Source organism: Thamnophis elegans, chromosome 10, assembly GCF_009769535.1.
Source record: "Thamnophis elegans isolate rThaEle1 chromosome 10, rThaEle1.pri, whole genome shotgun sequence".
Classification (NCBI taxonomy): Eukaryota; Metazoa; Chordata; class Lepidosauria; order Squamata; family Colubridae; genus Thamnophis; species Thamnophis elegans.
This window is the reverse complement of record NC_045550.1, coordinates 15,118,881-15,135,684: the sequence shown is the minus strand read 5'-3', so window position 1 is coordinate 15,135,684 and position 16,804 is coordinate 15,118,881. Positions and strand designations below refer to the sequence as shown.

At 34.9% G+C, this 16,804-nt stretch overlaps 1 protein-coding gene across 1 annotated transcript in view; it reads right to left on the bottom strand.

Annotated features, from left to right (window-relative positions):
• Positions 1–16,804, bottom strand: part of NRAP (nebulin related anchoring protein) — a 65,429-nt gene that overhangs the window by 36,344 nt on the left and 12,281 nt on the right. Inside the window, exons 9-21 of the mRNA XM_032224813.1 lie at positions 15,215–15,307; positions 14,227–14,331; positions 13,834–13,950; positions 13,302–13,406; positions 12,471–12,575; positions 11,572–11,676; positions 7,019–7,117; positions 5,490–5,594; positions 4,120–4,227; positions 3,373–3,474; positions 2,030–2,227; positions 1,253–1,357; positions 82–180 (exon numbers count right to left, since the gene is read on the bottom strand). Of these exons, the coding sequence (XP_032080704.1) occupies positions 82–180; positions 1,253–1,357; positions 2,030–2,227; positions 3,373–3,474; positions 4,120–4,227; positions 5,490–5,594; positions 7,019–7,117; positions 11,572–11,676; positions 12,471–12,575; positions 13,302–13,406; positions 13,834–13,950; positions 14,227–14,331; positions 15,215–15,307 (1,446 nt within the window). The remainder of the gene's footprint in view (positions 1–81; positions 181–1,252; positions 1,358–2,029; positions 2,228–3,372; positions 3,475–4,119; positions 4,228–5,489; positions 5,595–7,018; positions 7,118–11,571; positions 11,677–12,470; positions 12,576–13,301; positions 13,407–13,833; positions 13,951–14,226; positions 14,332–15,214; positions 15,308–16,804) is intronic.

Below are 16,804 nucleotides of genomic sequence, written 5' to 3'. Positions count from 1 at the left end.
CATCAATCAATTTGTCTTCAATGATTTTTTGTTTTTAACAATAACAAATCAATACAGAAAGAAAATGAAAGGCAGACTCACATCACTCTGCAATTCCTGGCTTTTCTTCGCATGTTGGATCTGGGAACTGTCTGCAACACTTGTGAACTTTAGAGCATCAGCCCTCTGTCGATACTTTTTCTAATTAAAAAACATTTTAAGATGACTCAGACATTTCACCATTTTTGTTCAACTTTAAAACTGAACAGGTATGCCTTCCATCCCTTTCCAGTCTAGGTCCCAATAGCACTGCAAGGATTCTTTTTAAAAACATTGCTGTCACCTGGAAATTAAAGCTAGCTCCGTTGATGAAATGTAAGATGAACAGTATTCATTCATTTTTCCAGTTTTATGTTTGGTAGTTTTAAATAATGGAGTTTCATTAATTTAAAGATTAAGGAGCCTTATCTAAGGCCCAGCTTTGACTATTTGTCTTTTAGACAGTTCAATAGAGCATTTCCTGTCCATTCTTTCTACAGCCGTGTCTAGAGAAAAATAAGCCAGCAAATGGCTGCATTCATTCTGGGTGAAACAGAGTGACAGATCAAGATATTAGTTCCTTTATTAAACAGTGTCTTGATGCAAATTAGCAAATTTGCAAAAATGCAAATCGTGATGCCTTTTTCATTGCAACACCTGTCCCTTTTCATTGCAACATCTTTCATTGCAACACCTGTCCTCTTGAATGCTCTCATCGCCCATACACAATCATCTACAACCCTTAGAAGCCTTAAAGAGGCATTTAAAAAATAATCCTTTCCTAACTGTTGGGACCAGAATAATAAGTAATCTCACCAGGAGAGGTATAATATGGTACAATGGTAAAATTGTACCATATTATACCTCTCCTGGTAAGATTACTTCCAAATCACCTATTATTTATAACAATAGCAATCACATTTAGACTTATATACTGCTTCATATCTATCAGTCCATCATGATGTTCCTTGTGGATAAGAAAAGGATGGAGCATATACTGCCAAGAACAGTGGGTTCAATATTTTAACCAAATGTTAAATTCTGCAAACCTCTCCATTTGCAGAAATTTTGTTGCTATTAATTTAATATAGCTCAGCTGATGGTTTGACAGTCAGTCAATTACATGTTCAAAAAGCCATAACACAGTGAGTCATGCCATCAGCATACTTACAAGTGCTTTTACTTTCTATAAAGCTTTAACAGTATAACATTTGAGTAAAATCAGTAAACTGACCTCACTGATGAGTTCTCCTGCTTTTTTTGCTTGTTCAATATTGATACTTCGGTCCACTATCCAGCCAACTCCTTTCATCCACTGAAGGTCGGTTTTGTATTGAAGCTAAAGGAAAAGAAAATTCACAAGTTTTAAGTAGACTGGTGTTACTAAACTATATTAAATTGCCCACCTATGTGTAACAAGAGTAATTAGGAGACATCTAGTCCTTCCTTAGTCACTTTCTCAGCTCAGACAAGGTAGCTGTCATGGGCAAATTAGAAGACAAGACCATTATGTATACCATCCTGGGATGTACAAAATAAAAGCAGGATATAAAGTAAAGATGTATGTTATAACAACAATATAAATTTATAAAGTTTTATATACAACTTTATAAATGTATAAAATTGTATAAAACTCTTGATACTATTGTTGGTACTACTACAGTTCAGCTCTACAAAATATCCTTCTATGAGAATAATCTAATTTAATACAGTTTCAGTCAAATTAAATACATGTTTGTGTTTACAGTGCATATGTAATTCCATGTGGATTAGTCTGCAGTCTTAAGGTGTAGTCTGTAAATGACAAGAGCCAAGCTGTACCATCTGAACTATAAAACTCTGAATGACCAACAAATGGCAGACAAAAAAATAGATTTTTCCATCTACTGATAATCTGGATTTTTTTTAGCCCAGATTTAATAGACCAAACAACAACCAATAGATACTAATAACATTATTATTCTTATAAGCATTTTCTTTTAAAAAAATAATGAAATGCCTTTTATCCTACCTCACTTTGCAGCCCAGAGGCCTTTTTGGCCCACTGTGTCTTTAGATCTTCTGGAACTGCTGTATATTCATGTATTTTCTTCCTATAGTCAACATCACTAGCCAGAGCTTGGGCTTTCTTTGCATGTTTCAGATTTATCATATCCAATGGTAAATGGAAATGTGCTTTATTCTTCTCAAAATCTTTTTTATAAGCAATCTGCAGTAATATCAACATATTGCATTAACAAAAATTAAAACAGATTGATGAAACACCAATCTTGAATTAGCAGTTACCTTTATCACATAACAAACAATAACTAGATTTTAAAAAAAACTTTCAGTTCCTTCAAATCTCTGCACAATCCTGCTTATCTGACTAAGAGTTGAAAGTCTAAATTTCTGTTTCAGCTTTCTTTGCTAGCATTGTGAAATTTTCTTTACATTTCACAATGTTATCAAAGAAAGTTGGAACAGAAATTTAGTAAAATGTAGTAAAATTTAGTAAAATAGTAAAATGTAAAAATTTTACCAACACAACTGAATTGTTTTCAAATCATTATGCTGGTTACTGCATTTGGAATAATTCATGCTTTATTCTTTGGCTGCAGAAATGTTGGTTTTCATTTGCAAGAATTTTAACCTGTATATCAAATGTGGCTCAAAGTACCACAAGCATCCCATATCTTTTGTTGGGGCTGTGCTATGATCCCATTTCTTCTAAGGGTCAAGCAAAGACCAAAGAATCAGTACCTGAAGAAGAAGAATATCTGAAAGTGTTCTGCCATATTTCACCCAAACAAACATACAATCTCATGCAGATTTAGATTGACATAAATTCAATGATTTCAATGCATATTATACAAAAAATAGCCTTAATAACTTATTTAGAACCAAAGTTTCAATGCAAGTTTCTTTGAACTAAAATCTGAAATTCTGGCAATAAGTTATATTATCAGTTATAATATAAGGAGATCTTCCCAAACCACAATTATTGCACATCTGCATTTATAATAATCATGAAGAGTTTGAATTATCCATTTTGCCAACCCTGCTTAGAGTTAAACATGATTGACATATCTAATGATTGAACAGATGTACTGCTAGTCAGTGAAAGGAAATTACAAGGGAATAGGAAATAAATTCTGTGAGCCTGATTCCTAATGTAATAAACATGATTTTAATCATTATTACTATTTGGTCTCCAATCGCTACAGGGTTTAAGCTTTTAACCCTAACCACTATTGTCTTGCTTAATAAAGAAGTCTAATAAGAAGAAATAGTAATATTTTTTTACTGTAACCAGTGGGTTCTGTAATTCCTAAAGAAAAAATAAAAGTGGATATGAAAGGACATTTACCGTACCTCACTATTTATTCTGGCTACTTGCATAGAGTGCAGAAGTCTTGAATCTTTTGTTGACAAAGCTTTTCCTTTCATTTTCTCATAGTCTTCTTTGTATTTAATCTTTATAGAGAAAATAAGTAATAATTATAGAATATGAACTTCCTAGCATTTCAAAACCTGAATAATATACATAATTATCTAATACTGTGAATTTTTTCCTTAAAAACACAATGCGCTCTTTACTTACCTGAATCCTTACCTGAAAAGAGGATAGGCAACTATTTTTAAAAAATCTCTTCTGGTTTTTAACTCAGAAGTTTACATTTTTCTTTCTAAGGTACTTTCTAACTGGTGGTACACAGGCAACAATTTTATAACAACAGTTTAAAAAACCAAAATATATACCTGGGGGTAAAAGGGGCTGAGAATATTGATAGTTAAATACAGCCTTTTTTTTAACTAAATCTAAGTAACTAATTAAATGTTGCCTGAAATACTTTGAAATGAATTAAAAATTCATTTTGGTCCATTAAGATTTTGTCTATATTTTTCTGCATGCATGTTTAATTTCAAGCTCTGAAAATTAATTTTCAAAGTTTCATTCAGAAAGTGTCTAGAATGCAAAGATTATTCTATCCTAGTTTATGGTATATTATTTTCAGAAATAAATCATATCCCTGAATTTATAAAACAACTTGTTTTCATTTATATAAAGTATGCTGATTTTTACTATGACTAAATCCTTCAAAAACATACAGAACCTACTTCACTGGCAAGATCTCCTGAAGCTTTGGCCGCAAGCAAAGACTTGGAATCTAACTTCATTTCAAAGTTGCGGCCCCTGCTTTTCTGCCAGTCTTCTTTGTATTTAACCTAGGAAGAAAATATAGTTGCATATTGTATATTAATAAAAATAAGCCATGCAAATAAAAACATAGCAAACCAGGTAGCAGTTGACTTATGACCATTTGTAAAATGATAGTTAACAATGGCCTCCCCATCCTCAAAATTACAACTATTACACCACCTCTGCAGTCATGAAATCACAATTTTGGTGCTTGCAACTGGCTCATACTTGCAACTGTTGTGGCATCTTGCCATCATGTGATCATAATTTGCAACATTTTCAACTGGCTTCCAACAAGCAAAATCAATTGGGGAAACCAGATTCACTTAATGACCAAAGTTCTTTCCTTAACAAGTATGTTACAATGATTATAAAATCAAGTCCCATCATATGATAGCTCACTTAACAACTGCATTGCTTAGCAACTGAAATTCTGTTCTTAAGTGGATGACTGCTTATATGCACAGCAGCATATAAACCCTATTTCAGGCTATATTTACATCCATATCTGTGTATTATTCAGAATCACTTGGAAGAAGATGAGCTTGGTTCTTCTCAGAAATGCTCATTCAGACAGGGTTCATTTAAGTAAGTGAAACCCAAGGGCAAGAAGGGTGTCTGAAAGGAAAATTATTTCATATTTTAGGTTGAGGACTAAATTCACAATCCTTCTCTCTTCCTTGCAATTCATGGAACCATGACAAAGACAATTCCGTTTTTCTTTCTCCCACTGGTCATGATCATGGTAGCTAAGAGTGAGAAACCATGAGGATTTTTCCTTCCTGAATCTCCTAGCCAGCAGTTGTTAGCTGGATTGTTGAATGGAGTGGGAGAAACTTAATCACCCTTTCTCTCATGTGTTAAACCCCGCCAATATTTCTTGCAGATAATCTGAACATTGTTTCTTCCTTCCACCACCAGCACAAAACAGAACTTTGCTTCCCAGCTTCCTGCTAATAAATGCTCAATCTTTAGTACTTTATTATCTAAACTAATCTGTCCCTGTGCTTACTCAGAAGCAATTCTTACAGGGGTCAATTGGCAGACTCTACAGATAAATGACTATTGCAGGTGTGGGCAATCTTGAATATCTTCCAGGCTCCATGCCATGGCTGATTGGCTGAAGCAAAATAGTTTAAAGCTAAAAACAAACCCCTTTTCTCTTTCTCTAATGCCTTTCCTTTTCTCTCTTTCATGCAGCAGATTGTAGGAAAGCTGCTGAATGTTTTAAGTTCTGTTTTGCATTCCCGTAAACCAATATCTATACTGGAATAAGGAAAAGTCTTACCTCACTGTATAATTCTGCATTGGCTTTTGCCTTCATTAGCTCTGGTACATCTTGAGGTAAAGTATAATTTGATTTGTTTTTCTGATAGTTGGCTCGATAATTCAGCTGGCAAAAGTTAAAGACATGTTTTTAAAGATTTGTAATTAATCAAGATCATAATGCTACTGTGAAGCTATGCTAGGTCTCAAAAAAGGGTGTCAAATCTTCATGTTACCATATAATATAGTAACCTTATTGAAAAATAAAATATAAATGACAATGGCTAGTGTTTTCTTAGCATATTAATAAGAAAAGAATAAATAGAAGGTATTCTGAAAGAATATATTCTCACATGTCTTGAAAAGAAAGTCTGAATGATTAAAAACTATACTGTATAATATTGGGAAATTTTGTTAGTAAATATTCATTTAATTTTCATTGAAATTCTGCCATTTTTAAGTTGTTCCACTTTTATTAACATATTATATTTTACATAAATTAATCATTGAGGTCATAACTAAAATGGTCATCTTCTATCTGTACCAATTCCTGTGACAGTTAAGATATGATTCCCTTCCATTTTTATCATCCTAGAAAAATCTCCAGAAGGGAGTGAATAATTATTTCAGTCTAGCCTGTTTTGCTTCATGAAAGCACTTAATTACTCAGTATGAAGACATTCAAGTTTAGTTTCTATTTGTACAGATATGTTACAGATATCATCTCATATAAAATAACATCTCAACTTTAATATTCTAATCCCATCAAAAATTGTATAATGTATAAAAACTGAATCCTTTACGAACAAAAGATAATTACAAAAATAAATATCTGGTAGACATGATTAATTAACATCTAACTATTGCATGTTTCTCTGAAGTATTTGTGTCACTGCACAGTCTATGGTTTTTCAGTTATGATATAGTAATAGCACTTAGATTTACCAGTTTATACCATTCCATAGCACTTTACATCACTCTCTAAGTAGCTTTAAAATGACAGCATATTGTCCCCAACAATCTGGGTCCTCATTTTACTGATCTCAGAAGGATGGAAGGCTGAATCAACCTTGAGCCAGTCAGGATCAACTCCTGGTTTGACCAGAGTTAGCCTGTAATACTATATTCTAATCACCATGCCACCTGGGCTCCTTTATTATAGCATCCTGGGTTTATTTTGATTATGTGTGTTGAACAAACCAGAGACGTGTTTCACCTCATCAAATCAAAATATACTTTGAGCCCTATATTCTGAGGGACTAGTTGTCTTCTGTATACTGTTCTTCCGCTGCTATTGTTTTTTAGCCCAACTCATACAATGGTCCAGAAGGAGCTAATCTGCTAATCCTTCTTATTCTTGTTAGAAACAAGATAAAAAGCCATTCAATGGCCAAAGGGGGCTGGCAAAAGCATCCATCTATCAAAAGCACCCATCTATTTTGTTGCCCTTGATAAATTTTGTATTATTCCTTTCCAGGAATAAATATCGGTTTGCTTGTGCAAAGTTGCTGTGTTTTGGGATAATTATTTGACAATCATAATAGAACTTACATCACTAAGTTGCTGGGCATTGATTTTTGCTTGAAGGATCTGAGGTGTGCACGTAACAGAGCTATATTTCAATTTGTCTATATTTTGCCTGTAGTTTACCTAAAATTAAAACATTCAGGTTATACAAACTTTCAAAATTGCAAATGTTGATCTCATCCAAAAACCTTCAGATCACAGTGCAGGGTACAATTAATATTTTTATCATCTTAATCATTATCAACTCCAATTGATTAATACTTCTTTAATAAACTGAAAATTGTATAGCATTTAAAAATAGTTCATTTAAAACATTTAAAACTCTTAACATGATATAGGTAATCTGCATTCAGTGCATTATTTTTAATTTGATAAACCATTCTTGCTTCATCAGATCAACTATAAATCCAGTGAATTTCAGATATAGTTATGGGGGCGGGGGGAAATAAGAATATGGCTCTAAGTGTTGGAAGTCAACAGAATAACTTGATGAAAAGGGCAGGATTCTGCTTGTGCCTGTAATAGGAGTCAGTGCTATGAGGGGAAAAGATACATGGCAGCTCAATAATATTTGAAAGTATGAAATTTGGTTTTATAGAGTTTCAACAGATCTCATTTCAACCCTGAATATAAGGCTGTACCTCTAAAATTCATATTTATACTGCTTAGATGTATAGAGGGAATCTGTCTTTCTTGGACTAATTCATTCTACTGACTGTTGTTTGATTACTTAGGCAACTTTATTCTACAGCTTGATAAAACATGTAATTTAATTTAATTTAATTTATAAAATTTATATGCCGCCCAATCCCAAAGGGCGGCTTACAACAAAGAGAAAAAAAACGGTTTAGCGGTTTAAATCGCAGCACCACATACATTCATTCTAATCAGGGCTGGACCTCAACAGCCCCAGGCCTGCCGGAACAGCCAGGTTTTTACAGCTTTCCTGAAGCAAATGATGCAGATAATACCTTCTTATCATCTGTGTATGAGTAATCCAGTTCAAACAGGTGTGGCAGAAAAGCAAGTTAACAAACTGAGTATTAAAATCAACACTTTTCGTATTAAGGATGTTTGAATCTTTACTGTGATTTATGGTATAGCCAGATTCTTCCTTTTTATTTCTTTTGATTTTTAAAGAATAAGAGCCATTATTTGAAATTTAAAAGTATTAGAACCTAGGAACAGGTTTGACTCTCAACTTTTGGCATTCTAGGTAGAGCTGAAGAAGATATGAAAATGCTGGACTGTCAAAACCAATACAAAAATACAAAAATACATTTCCCCAAACTGGTTCTTCAAATGATTTCAAAGTGCAGTTTCCATATTCCTGATAACCATGGTTTCATATGGCCAGGGTAATACAAATCATAATCCAAATATTTAGAGGCCCAAGATCAGAAAGCCAGTCTATAGTTATTGAAAATGAAAATCTCATATAACTCTCCAAAGTTTCAGAGGTCTACACAAACTCAGTTAGATAGGTCAATGATCAGATATAATAGAAGACAGCTTCTTCAGTGGGACACAACTTCCTATATTGTCTGGAAGTACTTTTACAAAAATAAGACATTGAATCGCTATCTTTTTCTTCTGCTAGAAACGTAATAGGGAATTATTATTTTAGTATATTTACTATTCTATTTACTATTATTATATACCATTTTCTTCCATTTTAGCTAGCAAGCAACAAAATCCCAAAATTCCAAACATACATTTGCAATTGAACAATACAGTATTTAGACAGCTAATGTGAAATCTTTGAATCAGGATGAATCCAAAATAGCTGACAATAAATGTAGGCTATATACTGATATACTTAATTGAGCTAGCTAAGCTATTTACCTGATATGTTTGCGTAAGTCATATTTGTGTGTGTAGAAAGCAGTTCTAGGTTTCCTACAGTTCAGAAAACTATAGCAGTATGCAAGAAATCAGGAGAAAATTTCCAGTTCTTTCTCCAAAATGTAATCCCAAGATTCCAGGCAACATTTAGCAAACTTTTAGAAACTACAAAGTTCTGAATCTACTAGCCAGGAAGGAGATTAGATTAGATTTTGTTAATTTCTGTTTATGACCATTATGCTTAAAAACAAGAATAACTGATATTCTTCCCTGAGTTTCAACATAGAAGAATATATACAGAATAGAACTACTTTGACTTACACTCTACCTTTCTACCAAATTTGAGCCCTTGGTGGATAGCAATAAGTAAATGAAATGCATAAGGCAAAAAAAAATAATAGTTCATTAAAAGTAATAAAAATATCAATTAGTGTTGTGGCCCAACAGAGGCCGGCTCAGCTGTTGGTGGAATCTGACAGCGACAAACACTATGGGACTGCCCTGGAGGCTGAGAAGACTCTGGGGGAGTGTTCGGAGTCAGAGCAGGGACTAGAGAGGCCTGTTGGCCACCAGGTGGCGTCTGAGTCAGGCGCAGTGAGGAAGAACAGAAGGAGGCCATCCCTGACATACGTATGCATAGGGCTGCGAGGAAGAGGGAGCAGCTTTGGAAAAAGGGTCACAGAAGGAAATAGGAACAGGTGGCTACTGATTGGCTCCTCTCGGAGAGCTTATAAGTGGGGTATGGAAGGAGAATTTTGCAGGAAACAACAATTTACTGATCCAGCCATAGAGAAAGATTGAGAGAATTTCGTGAGTGTAAGCTTTGTTTCAAAGAGATAGCTTTTTGGGCTCTCAGCCAAGGGGTTGCTTATCTCCCTCCTTAGTTGTGGCAGACAGCAAAGTCTGCATCCATATATATTGTAGAGGCTTGGGACAGAACAGTTTGTTTCCTGCCTTCTAAAACAGATTTAAATATAATTTTAAATGGATCAGCTTCATGCAGAAAACACGCAGCTCACACAACAGGTAGCTGGGCTGGCTGCCCAGTGGCTCAGCTCCAAGTTCACACTGCTCCACCACCACCTCAGAGAAAATGCCCGGTTGCAGTGCCTGATAAATTCAATGGCAACCAAGCCATGTTTCTGGCTTTTTGGGGACAATGCCAACTGTTTATCAGCTTGAGAGCAGAGGATTTCCCCATTGACTGAGATAAAGTGGGTTTATAATTAGCCTTCTCTCTGGCTCCCCAGCTCATTGGCTACCCCACTGCTTGTCCATAGTCCTTTTCTGGATGACTTCAAGGGGTTCTGCGTCCACCTCAGATTAATGTATAAGGACCCCATTAAGACGGAGAAGGCTACCCGACATCTGAAGACTCTGAAGCAGGGCCGGCATTCCTTGCAGGAATACATCAGTGAGTTTAGACTACTTAGCCAGGATTCGGCTTGGAATGAGGCAGCCCTCTTGGACACATTTCAGGATGGGTTGTCAGAAGAATTGCAAGATGAGCTGGTGCGTGTGGATAGGTCACTGAACTCAACACACTGGTCCATCTGTGTCTCCGGATTGATGCTCGGTTGCAGACGCGGAGAAGTCGCCGCACATCCCAGGAGAACAGGTTGGTTCCGGCCATGCATGAGACTCCAACTCCACGGGGGAGCCCATGGAATTAGGTGCAGCCAAACCCCGCTTGTTGATAATGGAGAAAAACAGACAGCGCTCAGGAGGATTGTGTTTTTATTGTGGGCAACCTGGGCAATGGCAGCCTTTTGCCCCAAAAAGAGACGAGGGGCGTCAGTTACTGGACCTACCCCGCCGACACCCAAGTCTGCGTCCGTATATATTGTAGAGGCTTGGGACAGAACAATTAGTAATAAAAGCCTGTTAAGAGATATGGCTTCATTGCTTTCCTGAAGGATGAAAAAAATTTAGTGGCAAGGCAAAAGACCCTTTTCTGTATGCCAAATAAGCAAGTTCCTGATAGCAGGATCATCTTTAGAAAGGCTTTTCATGTACATTTTCATTGACTAGTCATAATCCTAATGTGTGGAGAAAAAAGAGTCCCAGTTGATCAGTTCCTAAATAATCTAGGCTTTAAAGATTAACAATTTCCTAACTCTTCTTGCCAGGTAACTGGAAAGCAGAGCATAGATTTCCATGCACCATTTTATGATTTGGGTACAATATGTCACATAACATCCAAGCTGTTGGATTTCGAACTATTTTTAAGGATATCCACATAAAGTGCAACAAAACCAACAAATCAAGATATAAAAAATAAAGTACCTCTTATATTGGTATTAAATTAGTATCTCTTATATTGGTACAAAGCCAGTACAATTGTCATACGATAGAGTTCCCTTTGCTACATAATTATAGTAATGACATTTGTTTGCAAGCCACGAGAATAGGACTAAATACTGTGGATTGTATCTCTTATTCTCAGTTCCTTGATAGTTCATGGGCTTAGCCAAGGGCTGTCAAACTCCTGTTTAGCAAAGGGGAGAAAAGTTCCGATAGGTTATGTGATGCCACCATGACGATGTGAGTTTGACACCCCTGGCCAAGCCTATCAGCTAGGAAACAACTTGCTCTTCTAGGGTTTCAGTTATTATTGGCTATGTCTGTCACTGCAATTAAACAACTGTTTTACAAAGGCCACAAAACATACTTCTCCCTACAGGAGATGGCAAGTCATGCAAAATAAGAAGAGAACTGAGAAAGCTATTTACATCTTTCAGAGGATCCAGTTTCCTTGTTGTCTGATAAGAGGGAGTCAGCATCACTGGGTAATTGTAGTTAGATTCATCATGCGCATAGTCAGATTTATAGGCTATCTGGAACACAAGGAGCACAAAAGCAATCACCTTTTTAAAACTATCCATTTTTAAATAGTTATAAGACAAGGAAAAAAGGAAACTTAAACTTAATGGACAAAGCAAGATCTGGATCATCCATGTCAAAGATAATGAAATTATTTGAAGAGTTTAAATGCTGAATCTTCTTCGGTTTGGGCATCTATGCCACTATGAACTATGGCAGCATTCCCTTCCATATGTGTCATGGAGCTATGGCAGCATTCCCTTCCATGTCTGTCTGTAGTGTCTTGTACATTTGTAAATAAAATGCTTCAAGGGATGTAAGTAAGAAATGGCATCTCACTCAATACCATAAATATTGGATTAAATACAGCCGAATCAAAATAACAGATGGCAGAAACGGGAGTTTATGAACTGGAGTTTATGAACTAAACTTTCATAAGGATGGGAAATAAAGAGAATGCCCTTCCTTAAAAAATAATTCAATTATTTTAATGCCTAGTCCCAAGACTCATAACATGTCAATTAACAAAATACATTCTAAGAGGAATTGAACCACCTGTCACATACATGAAAAAACCCTATTTTTTTCCTTAGTGATCCAAAGTACATGTTTACTGGCATGATATATCCTTATGCAAAAATAATTTTTATGTTCTTCGAACAGTACAGAAATATATAAAGCTGTTCCTGCAGCTCTTAAGAGATAATTAAAAGTGTGGCTCTCCTTCCTCTTAGGAAGCAAAGGCTAGATATCATTTTGAAATGATATATAGAAAATAATTAAAGACAATGTGATTTAAACAACTTACATTGCTCGCCAAATTTCCAACCTTCATGGCATGCAGTGTGCGCCGGTCCATGCCAACTCCTTCATAATGGCCTTTCTGGTTCTGGTAATGTTCTTTATATTTGAGCTGAACACAAAAACAAAACACCTCTCACATATACATATTGTTACTTCTCCCTTGCAGCAAAGAAAGAAAGACTTAACAGAGAATTTAAAACAATATAAGAGAATTTAAAACAATATAAGAACTGACAGTTATTACAAAAATATGAAAGTATAAAAAAAAATAACAGTATTATTTCAAAAGATTACTCTGCATTATAATTTTATTTTGGTGCTATTGTAGTTATAAAACATCAACTTGTTTATGAACAAAAGACCATAGTGAAATCCAATTCAACCATACTGATTTACAACTTCAGTATAGGGTATTTTTTAATAGGGTATCATGTTTTCCCAAATACATATTACAATGTTGATATTATGACCGTTTCTCATCATAAGGCATATAATATCCAAATTCAATTGCGGTTACTTAAAAATGATAACAAAATGTTACTGAGTTATAGATGTTTGGCCTATATTTTTCTCTTTAATTTAGAACTCAAAATTGATAACCAAGACTACTTGATAATTAAGGCTATAAACAAACATAACAGATGAAGATAATTAATATTAACATAAATTACTGGATTAGTGATTAATTTAATTGCAATCTTTTTTTGCAATGACTTTTGTATTCTTTGATCTAAGCTATTTGGTTTTTTCTGAAAGTTTCTTATATAGAAACTGTGATTTCAACAGTACCTAAGTTAAGCTTTCATAGAAGTGCACACAAATAACTCATACTTACATCACTGGTGTATTTTGAGACCTTGTTAACATTCCTGAATTGAGGAGTCTCGCAGTAGTTAATACTGTGGCCTTTACTGTTCTCCAGATCCTTCTTATACTCAACCTTAAAAATTAGAATTAACAAGAACAAAAAGATACATTAATGTGATAGACGGACAGACAGACAGAAAAAATGATCATATATCATCCATCTATTGACACAGCTCTTATATTCTGACAATAATAACCAAGCCTATCACTTTCATACAACTGCAGAATTTTTTCTGAATTGATTTGCTCTGGTGAAGCTTCTCTTGCACTAATTTAAAATTAAAAAGACTGATATTTTTTATATGAAAAAGTAAGAGATGATGGAACAGTGGTAGTTTTAGAAAAAAAATCTATCAGTGTTTCAGAGGTAGAAAGTAACTGTGATAAGTATGACAAAGTTACATGTAAATAACTATAATAAAAATAAAATAATAAGTAACAATAATTTACCTATAAAAATATTCACTACATTTACTGTCAATCAAGATATATGATTTTACCTCACTGTACAACTTGTTCACATCTTGGGCTTGCTTAAGAACTAGATTTTCTTGGGCTGAAAGACAGTGGTAATGGGCTGCTCCTTTCATTTGGGAAAAATCCTTCTTGTATTTAATCTGAAAAAGAAATGAATGCTTTTTCTTTTGATAGTAATAAAATATTTCTAACTAAAATATTGCTTATAGTTCTGAGAGCATGTATTTAGAGCATACTCAATCAGAACTCAAACAAAGGGTCGTTTTGTAGATCACAAAAAATAACTAATGTCCTCAAAGAACTTGTTCTTTTTTATAGGTTTCTATTAGTTGCTCAAATAATGTGACACCAGATAAACTATAGCAAGCATTTTGTATCTGGACCATATTAGCTGAGATATCCAATTTCATACTTACATCACTAGCCAATTCATTTGCCTTCTTAGCATTTAGATATGCTGGTGTGATCATAGCAGGGAAACTGCCTTTTCCTCTATGTTCTTCGTATTCTTGCATATAATCCTGAAGAACATTCAGCAGTGATCAATTACTTATTGATTTTTATATCTCATTTTAATGTTAGCCTTTGTAAACAGTATTGCTTCCATATATTGCAACATCAAATGGACAGTGTAAGGAAGTAGATAGTGAAAGATGTTGAAAACATTTTACCAATGTATTTTTAAATCCCCAACATGAACATAAGAAATTATAACCCGTATTGAAAGCATCATCTTTTAAATCCATTCATTTATTTGTAGATCATACTAAAGGCAATGTATGAATTGATATATGTGGTAGAAACAAAATGAAAAAACTGTGATGTGCAATGGTGTTATTGTGAAGTAAATTTAACTATATTTTTTCTTTATCTGCCTTTAATTTTTTTCTTTTCCTTATTCTTTTCTTTTATCTTAGCATGACATTGCTTACCTAAAACCAAGCACTGCAATAGGTCACATATACTATTCTAAGAAATCCATACAACCATGGGATACAGAAAATAAAGTATGTGCATTTAATAAATTAATAAATATAGTGGAACTTATTAATCATTTCCTTGCTAAGGATATGGAGAAACCTTTCTATTATCTTGCCATATCAATGAAGAAAATAAAAATATTTACTTATATATAAATATCAAAAATATATTTATATAAAAATATATAAATTCTTACAAACAGCTGACATACCTAATCTTTGTATCTAGCTGAAACTCCATATCCCCATTTCATTTTATTCCAAAATTCACAATCCCAAGAAGTAGCATGAGGTACAGAATGTGGGGCACTAATGCAAAAAGACCTAAGCTACAAGAGGAACTACTACTCATAATATGTAGATTGAAACCACTATTTTAGAAGCAGAGTGAAATAGAATACCCGTGAATACATTTGATTGTTACCTGATTAAATTGATCTAAATTTTCTCTTAATGTGCCAACAGACTGACTTGCTTTTCCCTTAATTTCTTTTTCATATCTTTGGTGATACTTAACCTGAAAGAAATGATAATAAAAGAAATGAGTTTATTCTGACATTCTTTTAGGTCTAAGACTGATCGACTACTTTCTATATAAATGTGCAGGGCATAAAAAAAGTAAATAAATAAATAATGTACAAAAAAAGTGGAAGAAAAATAGAGAAGACATTACCTACATTTATTGGTAACGAAACCTCTTGTGAATGTTTTGTGTAAAAATGAAAAAAAAATGAACTTCTGATTTATGGCTTTGATGATTAAACAGGCAGTGACCTGCAGTCAGGGGAGACAGGGGAGGCACAGCCTCACCACTGTCAATCATGAAAAGGAAAAAAAATGTAAACGGGAAAAGGCGAGTGCTGAGGTTAGACTAGCTAGCTGCTGCCTCACCGTGAATGACTGCCTGTTTTAAAAAGTGCCCTCTACTATGAGGCAGGAGAACTGCATGCCTCATCTACTCTGACTTTTTAGGTGCTCAAGCAGAGTTAAGTGAGAGTTAAAAGCCTAAAAAATCCCGAGGTAGTTGAGGCACGCAGTTCTCCTGCCTCATAGTAGAGGGCGCAGTTTTTAGAGGCTTCAACTCTGTCATTCTGTTTAAAGCTGCAGCATCGCGCTCACTCTTCCTCCTCTCTTTCTCCGTTTCTGATGCCCCCACCCATACACCACACTCCCTCTTTTCCTTCAAATTTCCTTTTTTTCTTTTTTCTTTAATAAATGCAATGCTGAGGCATTCTCTCCTCTCCCACTGACTAAAGCACTTTCTTTCGCCCGCCTGAGCTTGCGGCAGCCTGCCTGAGCTCTGCCGCAAGCACAGGCGAGCGCCTGCCTGTGCTTGCGGCAGAGCTCAGGCGGGCTGCTGCGAGCTCAGGCGGGCAAAAGAAAGTCTCTTTCGCCCGCCTGAGCTCGCAGCAGCCCACCTGAGCTCTGCCGTGAGCACAGGCGGGCAAAAGAAAGTGACTTTCTTTCGTCCACCCAAGCTCGCGGCAGCCTGCCTGAGCTCTACCGCGAGCACAGGCAGGCGAAAGAAAGTCCTTTAGTCAGTGGGGTATCGGGGGAGAGGACTGCCTCATCAACCATAAACCTCACCGCATATATTATAGAAGGAAGAATACACAACTTAGGAGAGAAAGTTTAAAATATAATTGTGCTTATAAATGCAGTGAAGAATATTGGAAGCACATTTGTAACTTTCTTTCTTCCCTATATGTCTTCAATTGTTTTCTTTTCTTGCACTTTTTGCTTTCTCTTTGTTTCTTCCTTAATTTATATTAGAGTGTATTGGTGATCATCTCCTTTTCATAAAGCTTCCCCCCAAAAAATCATTTTTAAAAAAAAAAAATGAATAGCCAATGACCACTGTTATCATATCAGCCAAAAGATTGATAAGGAGATTGAATTTAATTCCTTACAGGACTAAATATAAGCATTTACACCTAATTCGTATATTTGGGAGTACCAACTTTCCACCATTTTGGGATTAATTTGTTCTTCTCTTGCATCCTAAAAATCATTT